We start from the raw sequence: 22,384 nt of genomic DNA, 5'->3' as shown, positions 1-22,384 counted from the left end.
TATTCCGAAAAGGCCTTGGACGCACATTTCCATGGATTTTATTTCGGATCTTCCGGTATCTCAGAAAATGTCTGTCATCTGGGTGGTGTGTGATCGTTTTTCCAAGATGGTCCCTTTGGTGCCCTAGCCTAAGTTGCCTTCTTCCTCCGATTTGGTTCCTCTATTTTTTCATAATGTGGTTCGCTTGCACGGCTGTTGTGAATTTGCTTTTTGCTCCCTCTAGTGGTTACTAGTTTTTTGACTCTGGTTTTTCTGTCATTCCTTTTATCCGCACCTGGGTTGTTAGTTAGGGGTGTTGCTATATAAGCTCCCTGGACCTTCAGTTCAATGCCTGGCAACGTAGTTATCAGAGCTAGTCTGCTGTGCTCTTGTCTACTGATCCTGGTTCCAGTTATATCAGCTAAGTCTGCCTTTTGCTTTTTGCTATTTGTTTTGTTTTTGTATTTTTGTCCAGCTTGTTCCAAATCTATATCCTGACCTTTGCTGGAAGCTCTAGGGGGCTGGTGTTCTCCCCCCGGACCGTTAGACGGTTCGGGGGTTCTTGAATTTCCAGTGTGGATTTTGATAGGGTTTTTGTTGACCATATAAGTTACCTTTCTTTATTCTGCTATCAGTAAGCGGGCCTCTCTGTGCTAAACCTGGTTCATTTCTGTGTTTGTCATTTCCTCTTACCTAACCGTCATTATTTGTGGGGGGCTTCTATCCAGCTTTGGGGTCCCCTTCTCTGGAGGCAAGAAAGGTCTTTGTTTTCCTCTACTAGGGGTAGCTAGATTCTCCGGCTGGCGCGTGTCATCTAGAATCAACGTAGGAATGATCCCCGGCTACTTCTAGTGTTGGCGTTAGGAGTAGATATATGGTCAACCCAGTTACCACTGCCCTATGAGCTGGATTTTTGTATTCTGCAGACTTCCACGTTCCTCTGAGACCCTCGCCATTGGGGTCATAACACACGGCATTCCTGAAAATATTGTGTCTGATAGAGGATCCCAGTTTGTGTCCAGGTTTTGGCGGACTTTTTGTGCTAAGATGGGCATTGATTTGTCTTTTTCGTCGGCCTTCCATCCTCAGACTAATGGCCAAACCGAGAGAACTAATCAGACGTTGGAAACTTATTTGAGATGTTTTGTTTCTGCTGATCAGGATGATTGGGTGACTTTTTTGCCGTTGGCCGAGTTTGCCCTTAATAATCGGGCTAGTTCTGCTACTTTAGTTTCGCCTTTTTTCTGCAATTCTGGTTTCCATCCTCGTTTTTCCTCGGGTCAGGTTGAGCCTTCTGACTGTCCTGGGGTGGATTCTGTGGTGGATAGGTTGCTGCAGATTTGGAACCATGTGGTGGACAATTTGAGGTTGTCACAAGAGAAGGCTCAGCGCTTTGCCAACCGCCGCCGCGGTGTGGGTCCCCGACTTCTTGTTGGGGATTTGGTGTGGCTGTCTTCTCGGTATGTTCCTATGAAGGTCTCCTCTCCTAAATTCAAGCCTCGCTTCATCGGTCCTTATAAGATCTTGGAATTCCTTAACCCGGTGTCTTTTCGTTTGGATCTCCCAGCATCGTTTGCCATTCATAATGTGTTCCATAGGTCTTTGTTGCGGAGGTATGTGGTACCTGTGGTTCCTTCTGTTGAGCCTCCTGCTCCGGTGCTGGTCGAGGGCGAATTGGAGTACGTGGTGGAGAAGATTTTGGATTCTCGTATCTCTAGACGGAGGCTTCAGTATTTGGTGAAGTGGAAGGGCTATGGTCAGGAGGATAATTCCTGGGTTGTCGCCTCTGATGTTCATGCGGCCGATTTGGTTCGTGCCTTCCACGGGGCTCGTCCTGATCGCTGTCATGATCTCAATGGCAAGAGAACATAGCATAAGCATATATAGGAACTAGCTCTTGGAAGATGGGAACTGAGCTGACCATGAACTAAACCTAACGCACAACTAGCAGTGGCCGGGTAGCATGCCTACGTTGATTCTAGATGCCCAGCCCAGCCGGAGGACTAAATAAAGCTAGCAGAGGAAAATATTAGTCCTAGCTCACCTCTAGAGAAATACCCCGAAAGGAGACAGAGGCCCCCCACATGTATTGGCGGTGAGTTGAGATGAAATAACAAACGTAGTATGAAAATAGGTTTAGCAAATTTGAGGTCCACTTACTACATAGCAGAAGACAGAAAGGACACTTTCATGGTCAGCTGAAAACCCTATCAAAAACACCATCCAGAAATTACTTTAAAACTCTGGCATTAACTCATAACACCAGAGTGGCAATTCCCGTTCACAAGAGCTTTCCAGACACAGTAACGAAACTACAGCTGTGAACTGGAACAAAATGCAAAAACAAACATGGACAAGAGTCCAACTTATCTAGTAGTTGTCTAGGAGCAGGAACAAGCACAGAGAGGCTTCTGATAACATTGTTGACCGGCAAGCAACTAACAGAGCAGCAAGGTTATATAGCGACTCCCACATCTTGATGGGAACAGGTGAACAGAGAAGATGAAGACACCAGTTCAATTCCACCAGTAGCCACCGGGGGAGCCCAGAATCCAAATTCACAACAGTACCCCCCCCTCAAGGAGGGGGCACCGAACCCTCACCAGAACCACCAGGGCGATCAGGATGGGCCCTATGAAAGGCACGAACCAGATCGGAGGCATGAACATCAGATGCATTCACCCAAGAATTATCCTCCTGGCCGTATCCCTTCCACTTGACCAGATACTGGAGTCTCCGTCTGGAAACACGAGAGTCCAAGATTTTCTCCACAACGTACTCCAACTCACCCTCAACCAACACCGGAGCAGGAGGCTCAACAGGAGGCACAACCGGTACCTCATACCTGCGCAATAATGACCGATGAAAAACGTTATGAATAGAAAAGGATGCAGGGAGGTCCAAACGGAAGGAAACAGGGTTAAGAATCTCCAATATCTTATACGGGCCGATAAACCGAGGCTTAAACTTAGGAGAAGAGACCCTCATAGGGACAAAACGAGAAGACAACCACACCAAATCCCCAACAGAAAGCCGAGGACCAACACGACGGTGGCGGTTGGCAAAAAGCTGAGTCTTCTCCTGGGACAACCTCAAATTGTCCACCACCTGCCCCCAGATCTGATGCAATCTCTCCACCACAGCATCCACTCCAGGACAATCCGAAGATTCCACCTGACCAGAGGAAAATCGAGGATGAAACCCCGAATTACAGAAAAACGGGGACACCAAAGTGGCAGAGCTGGCCCGATTATTGAGAGCGAACTCCGCCAATGGCAAAAAAGCAACCCAATCATCCTGGTCAGCAGACACAAAACACCTCAGATATGTCTCCAGGGTCTGATTAATCCGCTCGGTCTGGCCATTCGTCTGAGGATGGAAAGCGGACGAAAAAGATAAATCTATGCCCATCCTAGCACAGAATGCCCGCCAAAATCTAGACACGAATTGGGTCCCTCTGTCAGAAACGATATTCTCAGGAATACCATGCAAACGAACAACATTTTGAAAAAACAGAGGAACCAACTCGGAAGAAGAAGGTAACTTGGGCAGAGGAACCAAATGGACCATCTTAGAAAAACGGTCACACACCACCCAGATGACAGACATCTTCTGAGAAACAGGCAGATCTGAAATAAAATCCATCGAGATGTGCGTCCAAGGCCTCTTAGGAATAGGCAAGGGCAACAATAATCCACTAGCCCGAGAACAACAAGGCTTGGCCCGAGCACAAACGTCACAAGACTGCACAAAGCCTCGCACATCTCGTGACAGGGAAGGCCACCAGAAGGACCTTGCCACCAAATCCCTGGTACCAAAAATGCCAGGATGACCTGCCAACGCAGAAGAATGAACCTCAGAGATGACTCTACTGGTCCAATCATCAGGAACAAACAGTTTATCAGGTGGGCAACGATCAGGTCTCTCCGCCTGAAACTCCTGCAAGGCCCGCCGCAGGTCTGGAGAAACGGCTGACAATACCACTCCATCCTTAAGGATACCTGTGGGCTCAGAGTTACCAGGCGAGTCAGGCTCAAAACTCCTAGAAAGGGCATCCGCCTTAACATTCTTAGAACCCGGTAGGTATGACACCACAAAATTAAACCGAGAGAAAAATAATGACCAGCGCGCCTGTCTAGGATTCAGGCGCCTGGCGGTCTCAAGATAAATCAAATTTTTGTGGTCAGTCAATACCACCACCTGATGTCTGGCCCCCTCAAGCCAATGGCGCCACTCCTCAAAAGCCCACTTCATGGCCAAAAGCTCCCGATTCCCAACATCATAATTCCGCTCAGCGGGCGAAAATTTACGGGAAAAGAAGGCACAAGGCCTCATCACGGAGCAGTCAGAACTTTTCTGCGACAACACTGCCCCAGCTCCGATCTCAGAAGCGTCGACCTCAACCTGAAAAGGTAGAGCAACATCAGGCTGACGCAACACAGGGGCAGAGGAAAAACGGCGCTTAAGCTCCCGAAAGGCCTCCACAGCATCAGGGGACCAATCAGCAACATCAGCACCCTTCTTAGTCAAATCGGTCAATGGCTTAGCAATATCCGAAAAACCAGCAATAAATCGACGATAAAAGTTAGCAAAGCCCAAAAATTTCTGAAGACTCTTAAGAGAAGAGGGCTGCGTCCAATCACAAATAGCTTGAACCTTGACAGGATCCATTTCAATGGAAGAGGGGGAAAAAATATATCCCAAAAAGGAAATCCTCTGTACCCCAAAAACACACTTAGAACCCTTCACACACAAAGAATTAGACCGCAAAACCTGAAAAACCCTCCTGACTTGCTGGACATGAGAGTCCCAGTCATCCGAAAAAATCAGAATATCATCCAGATACACAATCATAAATTTATCCAAATAATCGCGAAAAATATCATGCATAAAGGACTGGAAAACTGACGGAGCATTAGAAAGACCAAAAGGCATCACTAAATACTCAAAGTGGCCCTCGGGCGTATTAAATGCGGTTTTCCACTCATCCCCCTGCCTGATTCGCACCAAATTATACGCCCCACGAAGGTCAATCTTAGAGAACCACTTGGCCCCCTTTATGCGAGCAAACAAATCAGTCAGCAACGGCAATGGGTATTGATATTTAACAGTGATTTTATTCAAAAGCCGATAATCAATACATGGTCTCAAAGAGCCGTCTTTTTTTGACACAAAGAAAAAACCGGCTCCTAAGGGAGATGACGATGGACGAATATGTCCCTTTTCCAAGGACTCCTTTATATATTCTCGCATAGCAGCATGTTCAGGCACAGACAGATTAAATAAACGACCCTTTGGGTATTTACTACCCGGGATTAAATCTATGGCACAATCGCACTCTCGGTGCGGAGGTAACGAACCAAGCTTGGATTCTTCAAAGACGTCACGATAGTCAGACAGGAACTCAGGAATTTCAGAGGGAATGGATGATGAAATGGAAACCACAGGTACATCCCCATGAGCCCCCTTACATCCCCAGCTCAACACAGACATAGCTCTCCAGTCGAGGACTGGGTTGTGAGATTGCAGCCAAGGCAATCCTAGCACCAAATCATCATGTAGATTATACAGCACCAGAAAGCGAATAATCTCCTGGTGATCCGGATTAATACGCATAGTTACTTGTGTCTAGTATTGTGGTTTATTATTAGCCAATGGGGTGGAGTCAATCCCCTTCAGAGGAATAGGAGTCTCCAAAGGCTCTAAAACATACCCACAGCGTTTGGCAAAGGACCAATCCATAAGACTCAAAGCGGCGCCAGAGTCGACATAGGCGTCCGTGGTAATAGATGACAAAGAGCAAATCAGGGTCACAGATAGAATAAATTTAGACGGTAAGGTGCAAATGGAAACAGATTTACCAAGCTTTTTAGTGCGCTTAGAGCATGCTGATATAACATGAGTAGAATCACCACAATAGAAACACAACCCATTTTTCCGTCTAAAATTCTGCCGCTCGCTTCGGGACAGAATTCTATCACACTGCATACTCTCTGGCGACTTCTCAGTGGACACCGCCAGATGGTGCACTGGTTTGCGCTCCCGCAAACGCCTATCGATCTGAATAGCCATTGTCATGGACTCATTCAGACCCGCAGGCACAGGGAACCCCACCATAACATCCTTAATGGCATCAGAGAGACCCTCTCTGAAAGTCGCCGCCAGGGCGCACTCATTCCACTGAGTAAGCACAGACCATTTACGGAATCTTTGGCAGTAAATTTCCGCTTCATCTTGCCCCTGAGATAGGGACATCAAAGTTGTTTCTGCCTGAAGCTCCAAATGAGGTTCGTCATAAAGCAACCCCAAGGCCAGAAAAAACGCATCCACATTGAGCAACGCAGGATCCCCTGGTGTCAATGAAAAAGCCCAGTCTTGAGGGTCGCCCCGGAGCAAGGAAATCACAATCCTGACCTGCTGTGCAGGGTCTCCGGCAGAGCGAGATTTCAGAGACAAAAATAATTTGCAATTATTTCGAAAATTCTGAAACCCGGATCTATTCCCCGAGAAAAATTCCGGCAAAGGAATTCTCGGCTCAGATACAGGTGCATGACAAACAAAATCTTGCAAATTTTGTACCTTCGTGGCGAGATTATTCAAACCTGCAGTTACACTCTGAAGATCCATTACAAACAGGTGGACACAGAGCCATTCAAGGGTTAAGAGGAGGTAAGAAGCAGCTAGACAGCAATTAAGGGCTAGGCAGCAAAACTCTGGGGGGGGAAAAAAAAAAAAAAAAAAAATTTCCCTTCAACACTTCTTTTTCTCCTGCTTCAGCCCAAACAATTAACACTTTGCGGGCCGGTCAAACTGTCATGATCTCAATGGCAAGAGAACATAGCATAAGCATATATAGGAACTAGCTCTTGGAAGATGGGAACTGAGCTGACCATGAACTAAACCTAACGCACAACTAGCAGTGGCCGGGTAGCATGCCTACGTTGATTCTAGATGCCCAGCCCAGCCGGAGGACTAAATAAAGCTAGCAGAGGAAAATATTAGTCCTAGCTCACCTCTAGAGAAATACCCCGAAAGGAGACAGAGGCCCCCCACATGTATTGGCGGTGAGTTGAGATGAAATAACAAACGTAGTATGAAAATAGGTTTAGCAAATTTGAGGTCCACTTACTACATAGCAGAAGACAGAAAGGACACTTTCATGGTCAGCTGAAAACCCTATCAAAAACACCATCCAGAAATTACTTTAAAACTCTGGCATTAACTCATAACACCAGAGTGGCAATTCCCGTTCACAAGAGCTTTCCAGACACAGTAACGAAACTACAGCTGTGAACTGGAACAAAATGCAAAAACAAACATGGACAAGAGTCCAACTTATCTAGTAGTTGTCTAGGAGCAGGAACAAGCACAGAGAGGCTTCTGATAACATTGTTGACCGGCAAGCAACTAACAGAGCAGCAAGGTTATATAGCGACTCCCACATCTTGATGGGAACAGGTGAACAGAGAAGATGAAGACACCAGTTCAATTCCACCAGTAGCCACCGGGGGAGCCCAGAATCCAAATTCACAACAGATCGCCCTGGGGGTCTTGATGAGGGTTCGGTGACCCCTCCTCAAGGGGGGGGGTACTGTTGTGAACTCTGTTTTTGGGCTCCCTCTAGTGGACACAAGCGGTACTGTGTAGTGTTGTCTTTCTGCAGGTTGGCAGCATCAGCTGGTTCGTTATCCTTGGTTGGTTTCCTATTTAGCTCACCTGGATACTCAGTTCCTTGCCTGCTCTCAATGTATTCAGTGCTCTTCAGATTCCTTGTGACTACCTTGCTCCCAGTCTCTCCAAGACAAGCTAAGTTTTTGTTTGATCATTTTTTGATTATCAGTATTTATTATGTTTTTAGTCCAGCTCGCTAAAATGTGATTTCCTCACTTGCTGGTTGCTCTAGGGGACTGAGTTTCTCCCCCCACACCGTTAGTTGGTGCGGGGGTTCTTGAAATCTCAGTGTGGATATTTTGTAAGGGATTTTTACTGACCGCACAGACCCCTTTACTATTTTCTGCTATCTAGTATTAGTGGGCCTCATTTGCTAAATCTGTTTTCACCCCTGTGTATGTGCCTTCCTCTTACCTCACCGTTATTATATGTTGGGGGCTTCTATATCTTTGGGGATTATTTCTCTGGAGGCAAGAGAGGTCTTTCTTTCTCTCTAGGGGTAGATAGTTCCTCAGGCTGGCTCGAGACGTCTAGGATTTTTAGGTACGTTCACCGGCTACTTCTAGTGTGTTTGGATAGGTTCAGATTTGCGGTCAGTCCAGTTTGCCACCTCCCTAGAGCTTGTCCTATGTATGTTACTTAGCTGGAGTAATTTGTGATCCTCAACCACTAAGGATCATAACAGATCTCACCATGTATGCAAAAGATTCCTCCCAGTACTTATTTTTTTACGCATACTCCAAAGACATACAGATATTACATTTCGATTGTGAGTTCCAATGGTCACAGTTGCAGAAATGTCTGTGAATGTCTGTGAAGAAAATATTGAATTATTGGCGCTATATAAGTGATTTAAAAAAAGTTGAAATTGATGCTCAGGCACACAGGTAGCAAAAATATCAGTTTCGTTGATTGCTATTGTCATACAAATGTAAGAATAGTAACACGGGTAGTTGACTTAATGAGGGTGGAGGACTGCTGGTCTCGATGGCCTACTGCTACAGGCAACACACATGAAGGAGACTCAACCAGGAGTCTACACATTTCCAAAAATGTATTGGCAGACACCAACAAAGTGACATTAATTTCACAACAGTAGAAATAGTATAATAGGGACCGACAAATCTTCCACTACAGCCAACCCAGCAGATGGACACCCAACTAGGAATGTTCACATTTCAAACAATTAATGGGAGCCACTACCAAAGTGGCATCGATTTTATAAGAGTAAAAATAGTATAATGGGGAGTGACATCTCTTCATCTACAGCCAACCCAGCAGATGTACACCCAACCACAAGTGCACACATTTTCCAAAATTTGTTGGAGTCAACAACAAAGTAGTATCAATTTCAAGAGAGTAGAAATAGTATAATAGGGACCAACGCATCTTCCACTACAGCTATCCCAGCAAATAGACACCCAAGCAAGAGTGTACACATTTCCCAAAATTAGTGCCAGACTCTAATAAAGTGGCATCAATTTCACCACCTAACCCATTTAGACCTCGAACACCGAGCCTAATTTCCCTTCTACCACACCCTTGCTTTTTCCCAGTCATGTTGCTCAGATAATGTGCTATGAGCACAGTATTAGCAACTACAAATTACATGTTTTACTATGCACCCCCTCTGCAGATCTGAATTTCAGTGGCACTAAATTATAAGATGAAATATGGCATGCTGAATCGCATTAGTCACAGAAAAAATATTTTTTTTCAGTGTGGATGAGGCCTGTATGACAAAGAAGATGTGCTCCAAACAATTTGAAAGTGACATGTCCCCTGCTGTATGACATTAGTAACAGAAGAATTTTTGGGGGCCTATCGATAAGGCCTGTATAAGATTGACTACATGCTCCAAACAATTTAAAAGTGACATGTCCCCTAGTGTTTGACATTAGTAACAAAATAATTTTTTTGGGCCTTTCGATCAGGCCTGTATAAGATTGAGTGGATGCTCGAAACAGTTTAAAAGTGGCATGTTCCCTACTGTATGACATTAGTAACAGAAGAATTTTTTGTGCGGAAATGGAAATGTACAACATGATCAATAACAGGGTGGCCATGTGAAGTACAAGATCCAGGATCCAGCCTAGAACTACTACTCATCTACCCAACACCAATTACCAGAGAGCATTTGATGCTCATCGGAAGATAGATAAAACAGATGCGTGTCTCAAGCTAGATATAAGAGATGCCATGAGAAACTGGATGCCAAAGATGCACATAATCAAGAAGATAGCCTCCACACAATTTAAAAGTGACATGTCCCCTGCTGTATGACGCTAGTAACAGAAGAATTTTGGGGGCCTATTGATAAAACCTGTATAAGATTGACTAGATGCTCCAAACAATTTAAAAGTAACATGTCCCCTGCTGTATGACATTAGTAACAAAAGAATTTTGGGGGCCTATTGATAAAGCCTGTATAAGATTGACTAGATGCTCCAAACAATTTAAAAGTAACATGTCCCCTACTGTATGACGTTAGTAACAGAATAATTTTGGGGGCCTATTGATAAAGCCTGTATAAGATTGACTAGATGCTCCAAACAATCTAAAAGTGACATGTCCCGTACTGTATGACGTTAATAACAGAAGAATTTTTTTCGGCGGGAATAGGAACATGCAACAGGACCAATAGCAGGGTGGCTATAGTAAGTACAAGATCCAGGATCCAGCCTACAACTACTACTTATCTACCCAGCACCAATTACCATACAGCGTTTGATGCACGTCACAAGATAAGTGTAACAGATGTGTCTCAAACCTAGGTATAGAAGATGCCCATGAGAAATTGGATGCCAAAGAAACACAAAATCTAGATGATAGGCTCAAAACAACTTCAAACTCAGATCTTGCCTGCTGTATCACGTTTGTAAAAAACAACAAAAAAAATTTAAAGTGCAACAGCTCTGCACACAGAAGAATTTCAACGGCACTAAATGAAAAGGTTGGATATAGTAGGCTGTATCACATTTATCAAAATTAAAAATGATAATTTTTCTCAATGCGCGTTAGGTCTGCAGACAGGTTCATATCACTGCCACAACAAGACAATGTGTGATACGACGGATGTATCACATTCATCAACAGAAAAACTTCTTATTGTTTTGTAATGTGCCTTAGGTTTGAAGACCGTTTTATATCACCACAGCAATAAATGACAAGGTGGGAAAAAACAGGCTTTTTCACATTTAGCTAGTGAAAAAATATTATTTAGTATGCTATACTTGTGCATGGAGCACAATAGAAGCAGTGCACAACACACTTGTAGGACATGTGCCCTGACGGCTTTGTCTGAGAACCATCAGAAATGGCCGAAAAAAAAATGAGGAAGGTAAATTTCACAGCCACATTGGAAACTATCTAGCTACACTATCTGACTGATATACAACCTCCTAACTAAATAGCTGCTAGTAACAGTGGCAGCGTCAAGAGCAGCCTCTCTGCCCTGTTACAGTGACAAAATGGCGCTAAAACCACATGTCAGATATTTATATGGAAATGGGCATGTGATTTCAGCAGCCAATGACACAAGCCAGGACATTGTGGGGTTTTCTTGCTCCCTGATTGGCTAGTCACAATGTGCACACATAAAGCTAGGTAAAAATAAAAAATGACTGCTGTACTGTGCTTCCAAGAACGCCGCGCCTCTGAGCTCTGCAAACCCCCTACCCTCATCAAACACATGCCAACCACTCAGAAAACTACACCATTATCGTTGCTAAAGTGGTGAAAATATTTTTGTGGCAATGCAAATATTTTCCCGCACTTTTACCGAATGTTACCGATTTTATAAAATTTTGCTCTAGTTTCTGATCATGAATCCGAATGTGCTATATTCGTGCCGAATTTATGTTTGGCGATCATTTTCCGAACAAATTCGCTCATTTCTACTTATGATCAAAATAAAAATCTACAATATAAATTGTATCTGCCTTTAGTTTTTCCTGTCTATCACATTTACACTGTCATTTTCCTACAGAGTAGGAGCTCACCGGGTCTACAAGACTGGTATATCTTCCGCAGCAGTGCAAGGCATTTTTCTTCTGTCCAGTCATGAATAATCCTGGCCATAATAAATAGGTCTGCATCAGGAATAGGATCATTAAAGAAGTCTCCTTTGATAAAGAAGAAAATACATTGTAAACATAAAAAATTAAGACAATACAGGCATAAAACAACAAGAAATTGGTTTTCTTCCAAGAGTCATAACTTTTTTGAATTTTTGCAAGCTGCAAGAGGGCATTGAAAGGCATCATTCTAAAGTTTCAAAAGGCATCATTCTTGATCGCTTTTAGTGTCTGTTTAGGGAGACGTGAAGTGAATGAAAAACAGTATTTATAGCATTAAGTTTTTTTCTCTGCAGCGCCTACTTTATGGGTTAAATAACATAATATTTTGAAAGATCAATGCAAGCTTTGCTAATTTAATCCATTAACGACAGCCGATAAGCCTTTAACGGAAGTAGTTAAGGGTACTTAAACTACAGCGCCGTTAATTAATGGCACTGTGGAAAAAGTGTTTAGCGACCCCCAGAGATGGATTTTCTCAAGGGTCTTGGCTGCTGGGGGTAGCCGAGACCCCAGAGAACATGATTTGGGTTGGTTTTTACCAACCCCTGGGTTGCAATCGCTGTTATTAATCGCTTTACCCCCAAGGGTGGTTTACACGTTAATGACTGGGCCAATTTTTACAATTCTGACCACTGTCCCTTTATAAGGTTATAACTCTGGAATGTTTCAATGGATGCTGATGATTCTGACATTTTTTTTCTCATGACATATTGTACTTCTTTGATATTACCTGTGCTTATTTGTGGAACAAAATGGAAATTTGGTGAAGATTTTGAAAATTTCGCAATTTTCCAGTCTTGAATTTTTATGCCCTTAAATCACATAGAGATATGTCACACAAAATACTTAATAAGTAAAATTTCCCACAAGTCTACTTTACAACAGCACAATTTTGGAACCAAATTTTTTTTTGTTAGGGAGTTATAAGGGTTAAAAGTTGACCAGCAATTTCTCTTTTTTAACCATTTTTTTTTAGGGACCACATCACATTTGAAGTCACTTTGAGAGGTGTATATGATAGAAAATACCCAAGTATGACACCATTCTAAAAACATCCATCTCAAGGTGCTCAAAACCACATTCAAGAAGTTTATTAACCCTTCAGGTGTTTCACAGGAATTTTTAGAATGTTTTAAAAAAATGAACCTTTAACTTTTTTCACAAAAAATTTAATTCAGCTCCAATTTGTTTTATTTTACCAAGGGTAACAGGAGAAATTGGACCCCAAAAGTTGTACAATTTGTCCTAAGTACGATGATACCCAATATGTGGGGGTAAACCACTGTTTGGGCGCATGGCAAAGCCGGAAGAGAAGGAGCGCCGTTTGACTTTTCAATGCAAAATTGACTGGAATTGAGATAGGACGCCATGTCGCGTTTGGAGAGCCCCTTATGTGCCTAAACATTGAAACCCCCAACAAGTGACACCATTTTGGAAAGTAGACCCCATAAGGAACTTATCTATATGTGTGGTGAGCACTTTGACCCACCAAGTGCTTCACTACAGTTTATAATGCAGAGCCGTGAAAATAAAACATATTTTTTTCCCACAAAAATTATTTTTTAGCCCCCGGTTTTGTATTTTCCCAAGGGTAACATGAGAAATTGGACCCCAAAAGTTGTTGTCCAATTTGTCCTGAGTATGCTGATACCCCATATCTGGGGGGGAACCACCGTTTGGGCGCATAGCAGAGCTCGGAAGGGAAGGAGCGCCGTTCAGAATGCAGACTTTGATGGAATGGTGTGCAGGTGTCACGTTGCATTTGCAGTGCCCCTGATGTACCTAAACTGTAGAAACCCCCACAAGTGACCCCATATTGGAAACTAGACCCCCCAAGGAACTTATCTAGATGTGTTGTGAGAACTTTGAACCCCCAAGTGTTTCACTACAGTTTATAACGCAGAGCTGTGAAAATAAAAAATCATTTTTTTCCCACAAAAATGATTTTTTTAGCCCCCAAATTTTTATTTTCCAAAGTGTAACAGGAGAAATTGGACCCCAAGAGTTGTTGACCAATTTGTCCTGAGTACGCTGATACCCCATATGTTTGGGTAAACCCCTGTTTGGGCACACGGGAGAGCTCAGAAGGGAAGGAGCACTGTTTTATTTTTTCAGCGCAGAATTGGCTAAAATTGAGATCGGACGCCATGTCGCATTTGGAGAGCCACTGATGTGCCTAAACCGTGGAAACCCCCCAATTCTAACTGAAACCCTAACCCAAACACACCCTTAACCCCAGTCCCAACCCTAACCATAACCCTAACCATACCCCTAACCCAAACACGCCCCTAACCCTTATCCCAACCATACCCCTATCTCCAACACACCCCTAACCTCAACACACCACTAATCTCAACCCTAACCACACCCCTAACTCCAACACACCCCTAACCCTAATCCCAACCATAACCCTAACCACACCCCTAACCCTGACACTTCCCTAACCCTAATCCCAACACTAATCCCAACCGTAAATGTAATCCAAACCCAAAACTCTAACTTTAGCCCCAACCCTAACCCTAACTTTAGCCCCAACCCTAACCCTAACTTTAGCCCCAACCATAACCCTAACTTTAGCCCCAACCCTAAGTGTAGCCCCAACCCAAACCCTAATGGGAAAATGGAAATACTTTTTTTATTTTAATGTTTTTCCCTAACTAAGGGGGTGATAAAGGGGGTTTGATTTATTATTTATAGCGGGTGTTTTTAGTGGATTTTTATGATTGGCAGCTGTCACACACTAAAAGACGCTTTTTACTGCAAAAAATAGTTTTTGCATCTCCACATTTTCAGAGCTTTAATTTTTCCATATTTTGGTCCACAGAGTCATATGAGATCTTGTTTTTTGTGGGACGAGTTGACGTCTTTATTGGTACCATTTTCAGGCACGTGCCATTTTTTGATCGCTTTTTATTCCAATTTTTGTGAGGCAGAATGACGAAAAACCAGCCATTCATGAATTTCTTTTGGGGGGGGCGTTTATACCATTCCACGTTTGGTAAAATTGATAAAGCAGTTTTATTCTTCGGGTCAGTACAATTACAGCAATGCCTCATTTATATCCTTTTTTTATGTTTTGGTGCTTTATACGATAAAAACTATTTTATATAAAAAATAATTATTTTTGCATCACTTTATTCTGAGGACTATAACTTTTTTATTTTTTCGCTGATGACACTGTATGGTGGCTCATTTTTTGCGGGACAAGATGACGTTTTCAGCGGTACCATGTTTTTTTATATCTGTCTTTTTGATCGCGTGTTATTCTACTTTTTGATCGGCGGTATGATAATAAAGCTTTGTTTTTTGCCTCTTTTTTATGGTGTTCACTGAAGAGGTTAACTAGTGGGACAGTGGGACAGTATTATAGGTCGGGTCGTTGCGGACGCAACGATACTAAATATGTGTACTTTTATTGATTTTTTTTATTATTATTATTACTATTTATTGTTATAGCGCCATTTATTCCATGGCGCTTTACATGTGAGGAGGGGTATACATAAAAACAAGTACAAAAATCTTAAACAATACAAGTCATAACTGGTACAGGAGGAGTGAGGACCCTGCCGGCGAAGGCTCACAATCTACAAGGGATGGGTGAGAATACAGTAGCTGAGGATAGAGCTGGTCATGCAGCGGTTTGGTCGATCGGTGGTTACTGCAGGTTGTAGGCTTGTCGGAAGAGGTGGGTCTTCAGGTTCTTTTTGAAGATTGCGATGGTAGGCGAGAGTCTGCTGTGTTGTGGTAAAGGGTTCCAGAGTAGGGGTGATACGCGAGAGAAATCTTGTATACAATTGTGGGAAGAGGAGATAAGAGGGGAGTAGAGAAGGAGATCTTGTGAGGATTGGAGGTTGCATGTAAGTAAGTACCGGGAGACAAGGTCACAGATGTATGGAGGAGACAGGTTGTGGATGGCTTTGTACGTCACAGTTAGGGCTTTGTACTGGAGTCTCTGGGCAATGGGGAGCCAGTGAAGGGATTGACAGAGGGGAGAGGCCGGAGAATAGCAGGGGGACAGGTGGATTAGTCGGGCAGCAGAGTTTAGAATAGATTGGAGGGGTGCGAGAGTGTTCGAGGGGAGGCCACAGAGCAGGAGGTTGCAGTAGTCAAGGTGAGAGATGATGAGGGCATGGACTAGGGTTTTTGCAGATTCTTGGTTGAGGAATGAACGGATTTGTTAAATATTTTTGAGTTGAAGTCGGCAGGAAGTGGAAAGGGCTTGGATATGTGGTTTGAAGGAGAGATCAGCGTCAAGGATTACCCCGAGGCAGCGAGCTTGTGGGACTGGGGAGAGTGGGCAGCCATTTACTGTAATGGTTAGGTTCGTTGGGGGGGTCGCGTGAGATGGGGGAAAGATGATGAATTCTATTTTGTCCATGTTAAGTTTCAGAAATCTAGCAGAGAAGAAGGATGAAATAGTGGACAGACATTGAGGGATTCTGGTTAGTAGGGAGGTGATATCTGGTCCAGAGATGTAGATCTGTGTGTCATCAGCATAGAGGAGATACTGAAAGCCATGAGATTCTATGAGCTGTCCCAGGCCAAAGGTGTAAATGGAGAAGAGCAGAGGCCCAAGGACTGAACCTTGCGGGATTCCGACAGATAGGGGGCAAGGTGAGGAGGTAGTGTGTGAGTGGGAGACACTGAATGTCCGGTCTGTTAGGTATGATGAGATCCAGGATAGGGCCAAGTCTGTGATGCCAAGGGATGAGAGGGTCTGTAATAATAGGGAATAGTCCACTGTGTCAAAGGCAGCCGACAGGTCGAGGAGGAGGAGGACAGAGTAGTGTCGCTTGCTCTTGGCCGTTAAGAGGTCATTGGTGACCTTAGTTAGGGCAGTTTCAGTGGAATGGTGTGACCGGAAGCCAGATTGTAAGCGGTCAAAGAGGGAGCAAGAAGAGAGATGGGAGGACAGTTCAAGGTAAACGTGTTGTTCCAGTAGTTTGGAGGCATAAGGGAGAAGTGATATAGGGCGATAGCTAGATACAGAGGATGGGTCAAGAGAGGGCTTTTTGAGGATAGGTGTGATGGAGGCATGTTTAAAGCTTGAGGGGAAAACACCAGTTGTTAGTGATAGGTTGAAGAGATGGGTTAGGGTTGGGATGAAGATTGTGGTGAGGTTTGGGATGAGGTGGGATGGGAGCGGGTCAAGTTCACAGGTGGTGAGATGCGATCTTGAGAGTAGAGTGGAGAGTTGATCTTCTGTAATGGTGGAGAAGTTGGTTTTAGAGGTGGAGGGCTGGGAAGTCGGGAGGAAGGGCTCTGGGGGTTGTTGACCAAAACTGTCTCTGATGCTATCAATCTTCTGCTTGAAAAATGAGGCAAAGTCTTCAGCGGAGATAAATGGGGAGGGAGGAGGTGCTGGGGGACGGAGGAGAGAATTGAAGGTGTTGAATAACTGTTTAGGGTTGTGAGACAGGGAGGATATTAGAGATGAGAAGTAAGTTTGTTTAGCTGTGGCGAGTGTGGTCTTGAAAGTAGTGAGGGACTGTTTGAATACGATGAATTGCTCGTTGGAGTGGGATCTTTTCCATCTGCGCTCAGCAGCCCTGGAAGCTTGCCTCAGTTCTTTGGTCAGGCTGGTGTGCCAGGGCTGTCTGTTGATTTTGCGAGCTTTGGTATGTGTAAGTGGGGCAGCAGATTCCAGAGCTACAGCTATTGTGGTGTTATATAGAGTGGCAGCATCATCCGCATTGTGTATGGAACTTATGTCTGCGAGAGGGAGGAGGGATTCAGAGAATGAATGTAGGTCAAGGTGTTTAAGATTTCTGCGAGGGTGTGAAAGTTTGTGGGGTGGGGATTGTAGACATGGAGTGGAGAGAGATGAGAATGTGAGAAGGTTGTGGTCAGAGAGTGGAAGAGGTGAGTTAGAGAGGTTAGATAGGGAGCAGAGGCGGGTGAAGATGAGGTCCAGTGTGTGACCATCTTTGTGAGTGGCTGCAGAAGACCATTGAGTGAGGCCGAAGGAGGAACTGAGAGATAGAAGTTGTGATAGAAATATATATATCATGTAGATGTCACTTGCATGTATACTCCTCTATAATTATATATACTCATATACTCACAGCTAATATATACATTATAATCAATGGCTTAAAATGGCTGACATAAACTGATATAAGCCAGACAGATTGTATGGGGATTTCCATCTCAAAAGAGGAACAACGCCAGATGTATTAAGTGCTGATCAGATGTCTCAACTTTGTCCTAGATGCAGAGCTACATTTTAGTTGCTTAATCAGCATCCATATGTGCATTAATCACAATATTCCATATATATTTAGATAACCAATGACAGAGGAGCTAGACAATATGGTAATTAACTAACCACTCCTAACAACCCCTAACCACTCCTTTCTATGTGCAATTATAAAACTATGTATGTACAATAAAGTATCAGTATTGATGTAATGCTTTTCTGACACAATGGTGTGCAGTCTCATTCCTTGAGCGCTCAAAATACTCAGTCTTATTGGGAACGGCCACAGCACACACAGGGATAGATTTATCCAATCCAAATTTCCAATGGCCAATCATGAAGGAACAATTCAAACTTCCAGCAGAATTAGATGTACACGCTTGGGAGTCAGGGCCACAGTTAATTGAACAGCTCAGAGAGTGGGCCAAAGGCAGATTGGCAGGACAAGCCCTCAGCTTACATGACATGAGCCAAGATAAGACAGTCTGTAAAGAAGTTTCATGGCAGAGTAATGGAGTAATGCAAGTATTCCAAGACTTGGGCTTCACCATTCATGACCAGATACACAGGCAAATGTTGGCACAGGCCTTTGTGCATGGACTGAGACAGCCAATCAGGAAACCACTGATAGTGGCTAGGCCTGAGAACAGGTCAATGGCAGTGGACTGACCCAGCAAAATGGTTTATGTGCCCCTAGGAGACTTTTTATTGCCGATTGTTGCCAAAACTGCCGCCATTATAGCGCCACAAAGAGCGCGAAGAAGGAAACGGGTGCCGTGCTGCTGAGAACGCCGGAAGGGGAGCCAGAGGTGAAGATGCTGCAAAGTGCCGAGCGACACACCGGAAGAACCGCTGCAGACTCCAGAGAGGAGACACCGACCTCAATAAGGTTAGCAAAGGGGAGAAGCTATGTCAGACCAGGGGTAAGAAGTGATGGCAGATGCAGCCGCAGCCCCTGTAATGCCCCAAGACCTTGGGTTGGATGCAGCCGCCGGTCTCATGGCACCCCCGGGCCTCGTCACTGACGCACCTGCAGGCCCCATCTTACCACCGCAGCTTCAATCAGCAGGCCAGACCCCACTGCCGCTACAGTACCCATCATGCCGTTGTCCACAGTAGCCAAAGGGATTGAGTCCCAGCCAGGGGTGAGAAGACAGCCCCTCTCATGGTGACCACTGACCTGGAAGCGCAACCACCCTACAAAGACAGAAGAAGTGTCAAGTGTTGCATCTGTGGCAAGAGTTGGTCCAGAGAAACAGGTCAAGGAGGAAGTGCAGAGAGCAGTGAAGTACCCCGTCCATAGGACAGAGGCAAGCAAGCCAGGTCCGCAAGACACTATGCTCCTGACATGTAAAACCTCATCTGCAGGACCAATACCTCAAATTACCCTGAAAGTGGATGGCGTTGTCAGATCTTTTCTTCTGCACACTGGCGCAGCCAGAAGTGTGATGAGACCTGTGGAACTCACTGATCCCACCTGCCTATCAGAATCCTGTGTCTTGCATGGGCATTGATGGTCAAGTCAGAAATTCTCAGCTTACAAAGTCACTGAGCATGTGCACTCAGCCAGGACACTCTATCCTGTCCCAGTTTGTGGTGTCAAGGACCTTCCACTCAACCTGCTGGGAGCGAACCTACTGCAGAAGCTGAAGGCAACCACAGTGTTCCAGGAAGATGGGACAGTGACAATTTCTTCATCCCTGACCCAAGAAGAGTCATGCTGGTGGCCCTACAAGAACATTAAACAACCGATGAGGCCTACCCAAGGAGGTACTGGATGTAGTACCAGAAAGTCTATGGTCTAAGGGACCCCAGGACGTGAGAAAACCTCAAGTTGCCCCAGTACGGCTGTCACTCAAGCCAGGTGCCCCGTACCCTCGTAAGGCCCAGGCCAGGCCTAGAGTCAAGCTGCCTCTGACCAACTGAAGGTCTACCTGGAAATAGGAATCATTGTTCCTTGCACATCGCCTTGCAATACCCCGCTTTTCCTGGTCAAGAAAAAGACTGTAAAAGGAGAGCCAGCCAAGTTCAGAATGGTACATGACCTGAAAGCTGTGAATGACGTCACGGTGTTTGAAACTCCAATTGTGCCGAATCCGCACACTCTGCTCTCAAATGTGCCTGCCACAGCAAAAGTGTTCACAGTGACCAACCTGGCTAATGTTTTCTTCAGTGTTCCCCTTCACCCGGATGACCAGCACCTGTTTGCCTTAACGCACCAGGGGGGACACCACACATGGACAGTGATGCCACAGTGGGCCCAGAACAGCCCTTCACAGTTCACCAAAGCAATGTCCACAGTCCTCACCAACTGGGTCATAGAACATGCAGAAGTAACCGTGCTACAATACATGGACAATCTACTCCTTTGTGCAATTGACTTTGACACGTGTAAAGCCCATTCCTTGTGTCTCCTACTCTACCTGGCGGAGCAGCACTGCAAGATCTCAAAGAACAAAGTCCAGTGGTGTCTGAAGCGAGTTATGTTCCAGAGACACTGTATTGCTCACCAGGCAAAACACCTGACAGATGACCGGAAGACCACAGTGGAGAAGATGGTTCCTCCAATAACTCCAAAGGTGCTACAGGCTTTCCTTGGTCTAGTTTCGTATTGCAGAGCCTGGATCCAGTTGCAAGGGGAGCCTTTTCCTCCCGCATGAGAGCAGCAGTTGCAGCACACGCCCTCCTAGACAGGACTACTGACATCAGTGGAAAAACCATTGGAAATCCTGGCTCCGCATGACATCTCAGCAATCCTCAACCAAACCCAGCCAAAAAAACATCTCTCCACCGCCAGGCATCTTCGCCTCCAGTGCTCTCTACTCCTGCCCGACAATGTCACCAACTGCAGATGCACAGTCCTCAATCCGTCCACTCTACTCCCACTCCCAAGGGGGGATACAGATATGGACCCTCAGATAAAAAGTCTGCATGGGATCTGGATTTGCTCCGGACGGATGACTATGATTGCTTCAGCATCATGCAACAGGAAACAGCAGGACTACCCAAGGTGGCAGAAGAGCCACTGACCAACCCAGAGTTGATCCTCTATGTGGATGGCTCCAGATTTGCAGTTGATGAAGAAAGATTCCACACGGGATGTGCAGTGACCAGCAATCAAGAGATCCTGTGGTCCAGAAGTCGGCCGCCTAGTCTGTCAGCCCAGGAAGCAGAACTGATAGCGCTGACGAAGGCCTACCAGATGGCAGAAGACAAGACTGCGGAAATGTATACCGATTCAAGGTACTCGCATGGCATAGCACAACTTTGGGCCCATCTGGGCTGCAAGGAACTTCATCACAGCAAGCGGAACAACCGTGAAGCATCATGGAGCCATTAAGGACCTGCTGAATGCACTTCAACTTCCAAAAGTGGTGGCAGTACTAAAAGTCAAAGCGCATGGAAAACTAAACACAGTAGAGGCACGAGGCAACAACATGGCGGATATGGCAGCCAAAGAAGCAGTCAAGGGAAGACAATATGGAAAAGTGGGAGAGGTCGTAGAGCCGGACGGCTACTACATGACGACTGAAGACAAGAAACCTGACCAAATGACGTCCTGGGATCAGCTAAAAAAGCTGCAAAAGCAAGCCCCAAAGGACAAGAAGGAATGCTGGATGCAGAAGGGAGCAACACATGAAGAAGGAAGGGTATACTCAATGGACTACAAACCCTGTTTACCCCGAAGCATGTACCCTATGGTGGTCCAGTGGGCACATGGGCCCACACACAGATTAAAGACACAGATGAATGACCCGATTGGTGCTTACTGGTTCGCTCCAGGGATCCCCACCCTAACAGCCAAGTTCACAAGCAGCTGTTTGACCTGCGGCAAATGCAACCCTGGAAGAATGGAGAGAGTTCCCACACATCATCTTGCCAGACCACTGTACCACTTCCAGGGGATCCAGATAGACCACATCCAGATGCCGCCAAGTGGAGGTTTCGAATATGCCCTTGTGGTCGTGGACGTGATCTCAGGATGACCAGAAGCTTTCCCAGTGAGGAACCAGTCAGCAAAGACTACTGCAAAGAAGCTACTCTCAGAGATGAGATATGCAGATATGGGGTCCCAGAAGTGATAGAGAGTGACCAGGGACCCCCATTCACAGCAAGTCTCACACGAGAGATCTGGTCAGCAGTAGGGTCAGACTTAGGCCTACACACTCCCAATCACACTACTCAGTGTTAGGCACACTTCCAGAGGCCCAGGAAAGCTGTCACCATATAAAATTTTGTTTGGGTTTAGTCCCAGGTTAGGGGTATCCTTTCCCTCAGCAGCTGATTATGCAATATGATACTTTGTCTGCTTATGTAATTGAACTCACCAAGAAACTTGCTAACATCCATTCTCGAGTTTTTTTCTTCATTGCCAGATCCAGATTCAGTGTCCGGTACGCACTCCAAGAAGCCAGGAGACTGGGAGTTGGTGAAAAAAGTTTGTAAGGAGAACACC

General features: G+C 45.1%; 1 protein-coding gene across 1 annotated transcript in view; it reads right to left on the bottom strand.

Moving 5' to 3' along the window:
* Nucleotides 1–22,384, bottom strand: part of LOC143815467 (acetylserotonin O-methyltransferase-like) — a 191,037-nt gene that overhangs the window by 62,874 nt on the left and 105,779 nt on the right. Inside the window, exon 7 of the mRNA XM_077294683.1 lies at nucleotides 11,652–11,774. Within this exon, the coding sequence (XP_077150798.1) occupies nucleotides 11,652–11,774 (123 nt within the window). The remainder of the gene's footprint in view (nucleotides 1–11,651; nucleotides 11,775–22,384) is intronic.

Source organism: Ranitomeya variabilis, chromosome 3 (assembly GCF_051348905.1).
Source record: "Ranitomeya variabilis isolate aRanVar5 chromosome 3, aRanVar5.hap1, whole genome shotgun sequence".
Taxonomy (NCBI): Eukaryota; Metazoa; Chordata; class Amphibia; order Anura; family Dendrobatidae; genus Ranitomeya; species Ranitomeya variabilis.
This window is presented reverse-complemented; position numbering and strand designations above follow the sequence as displayed.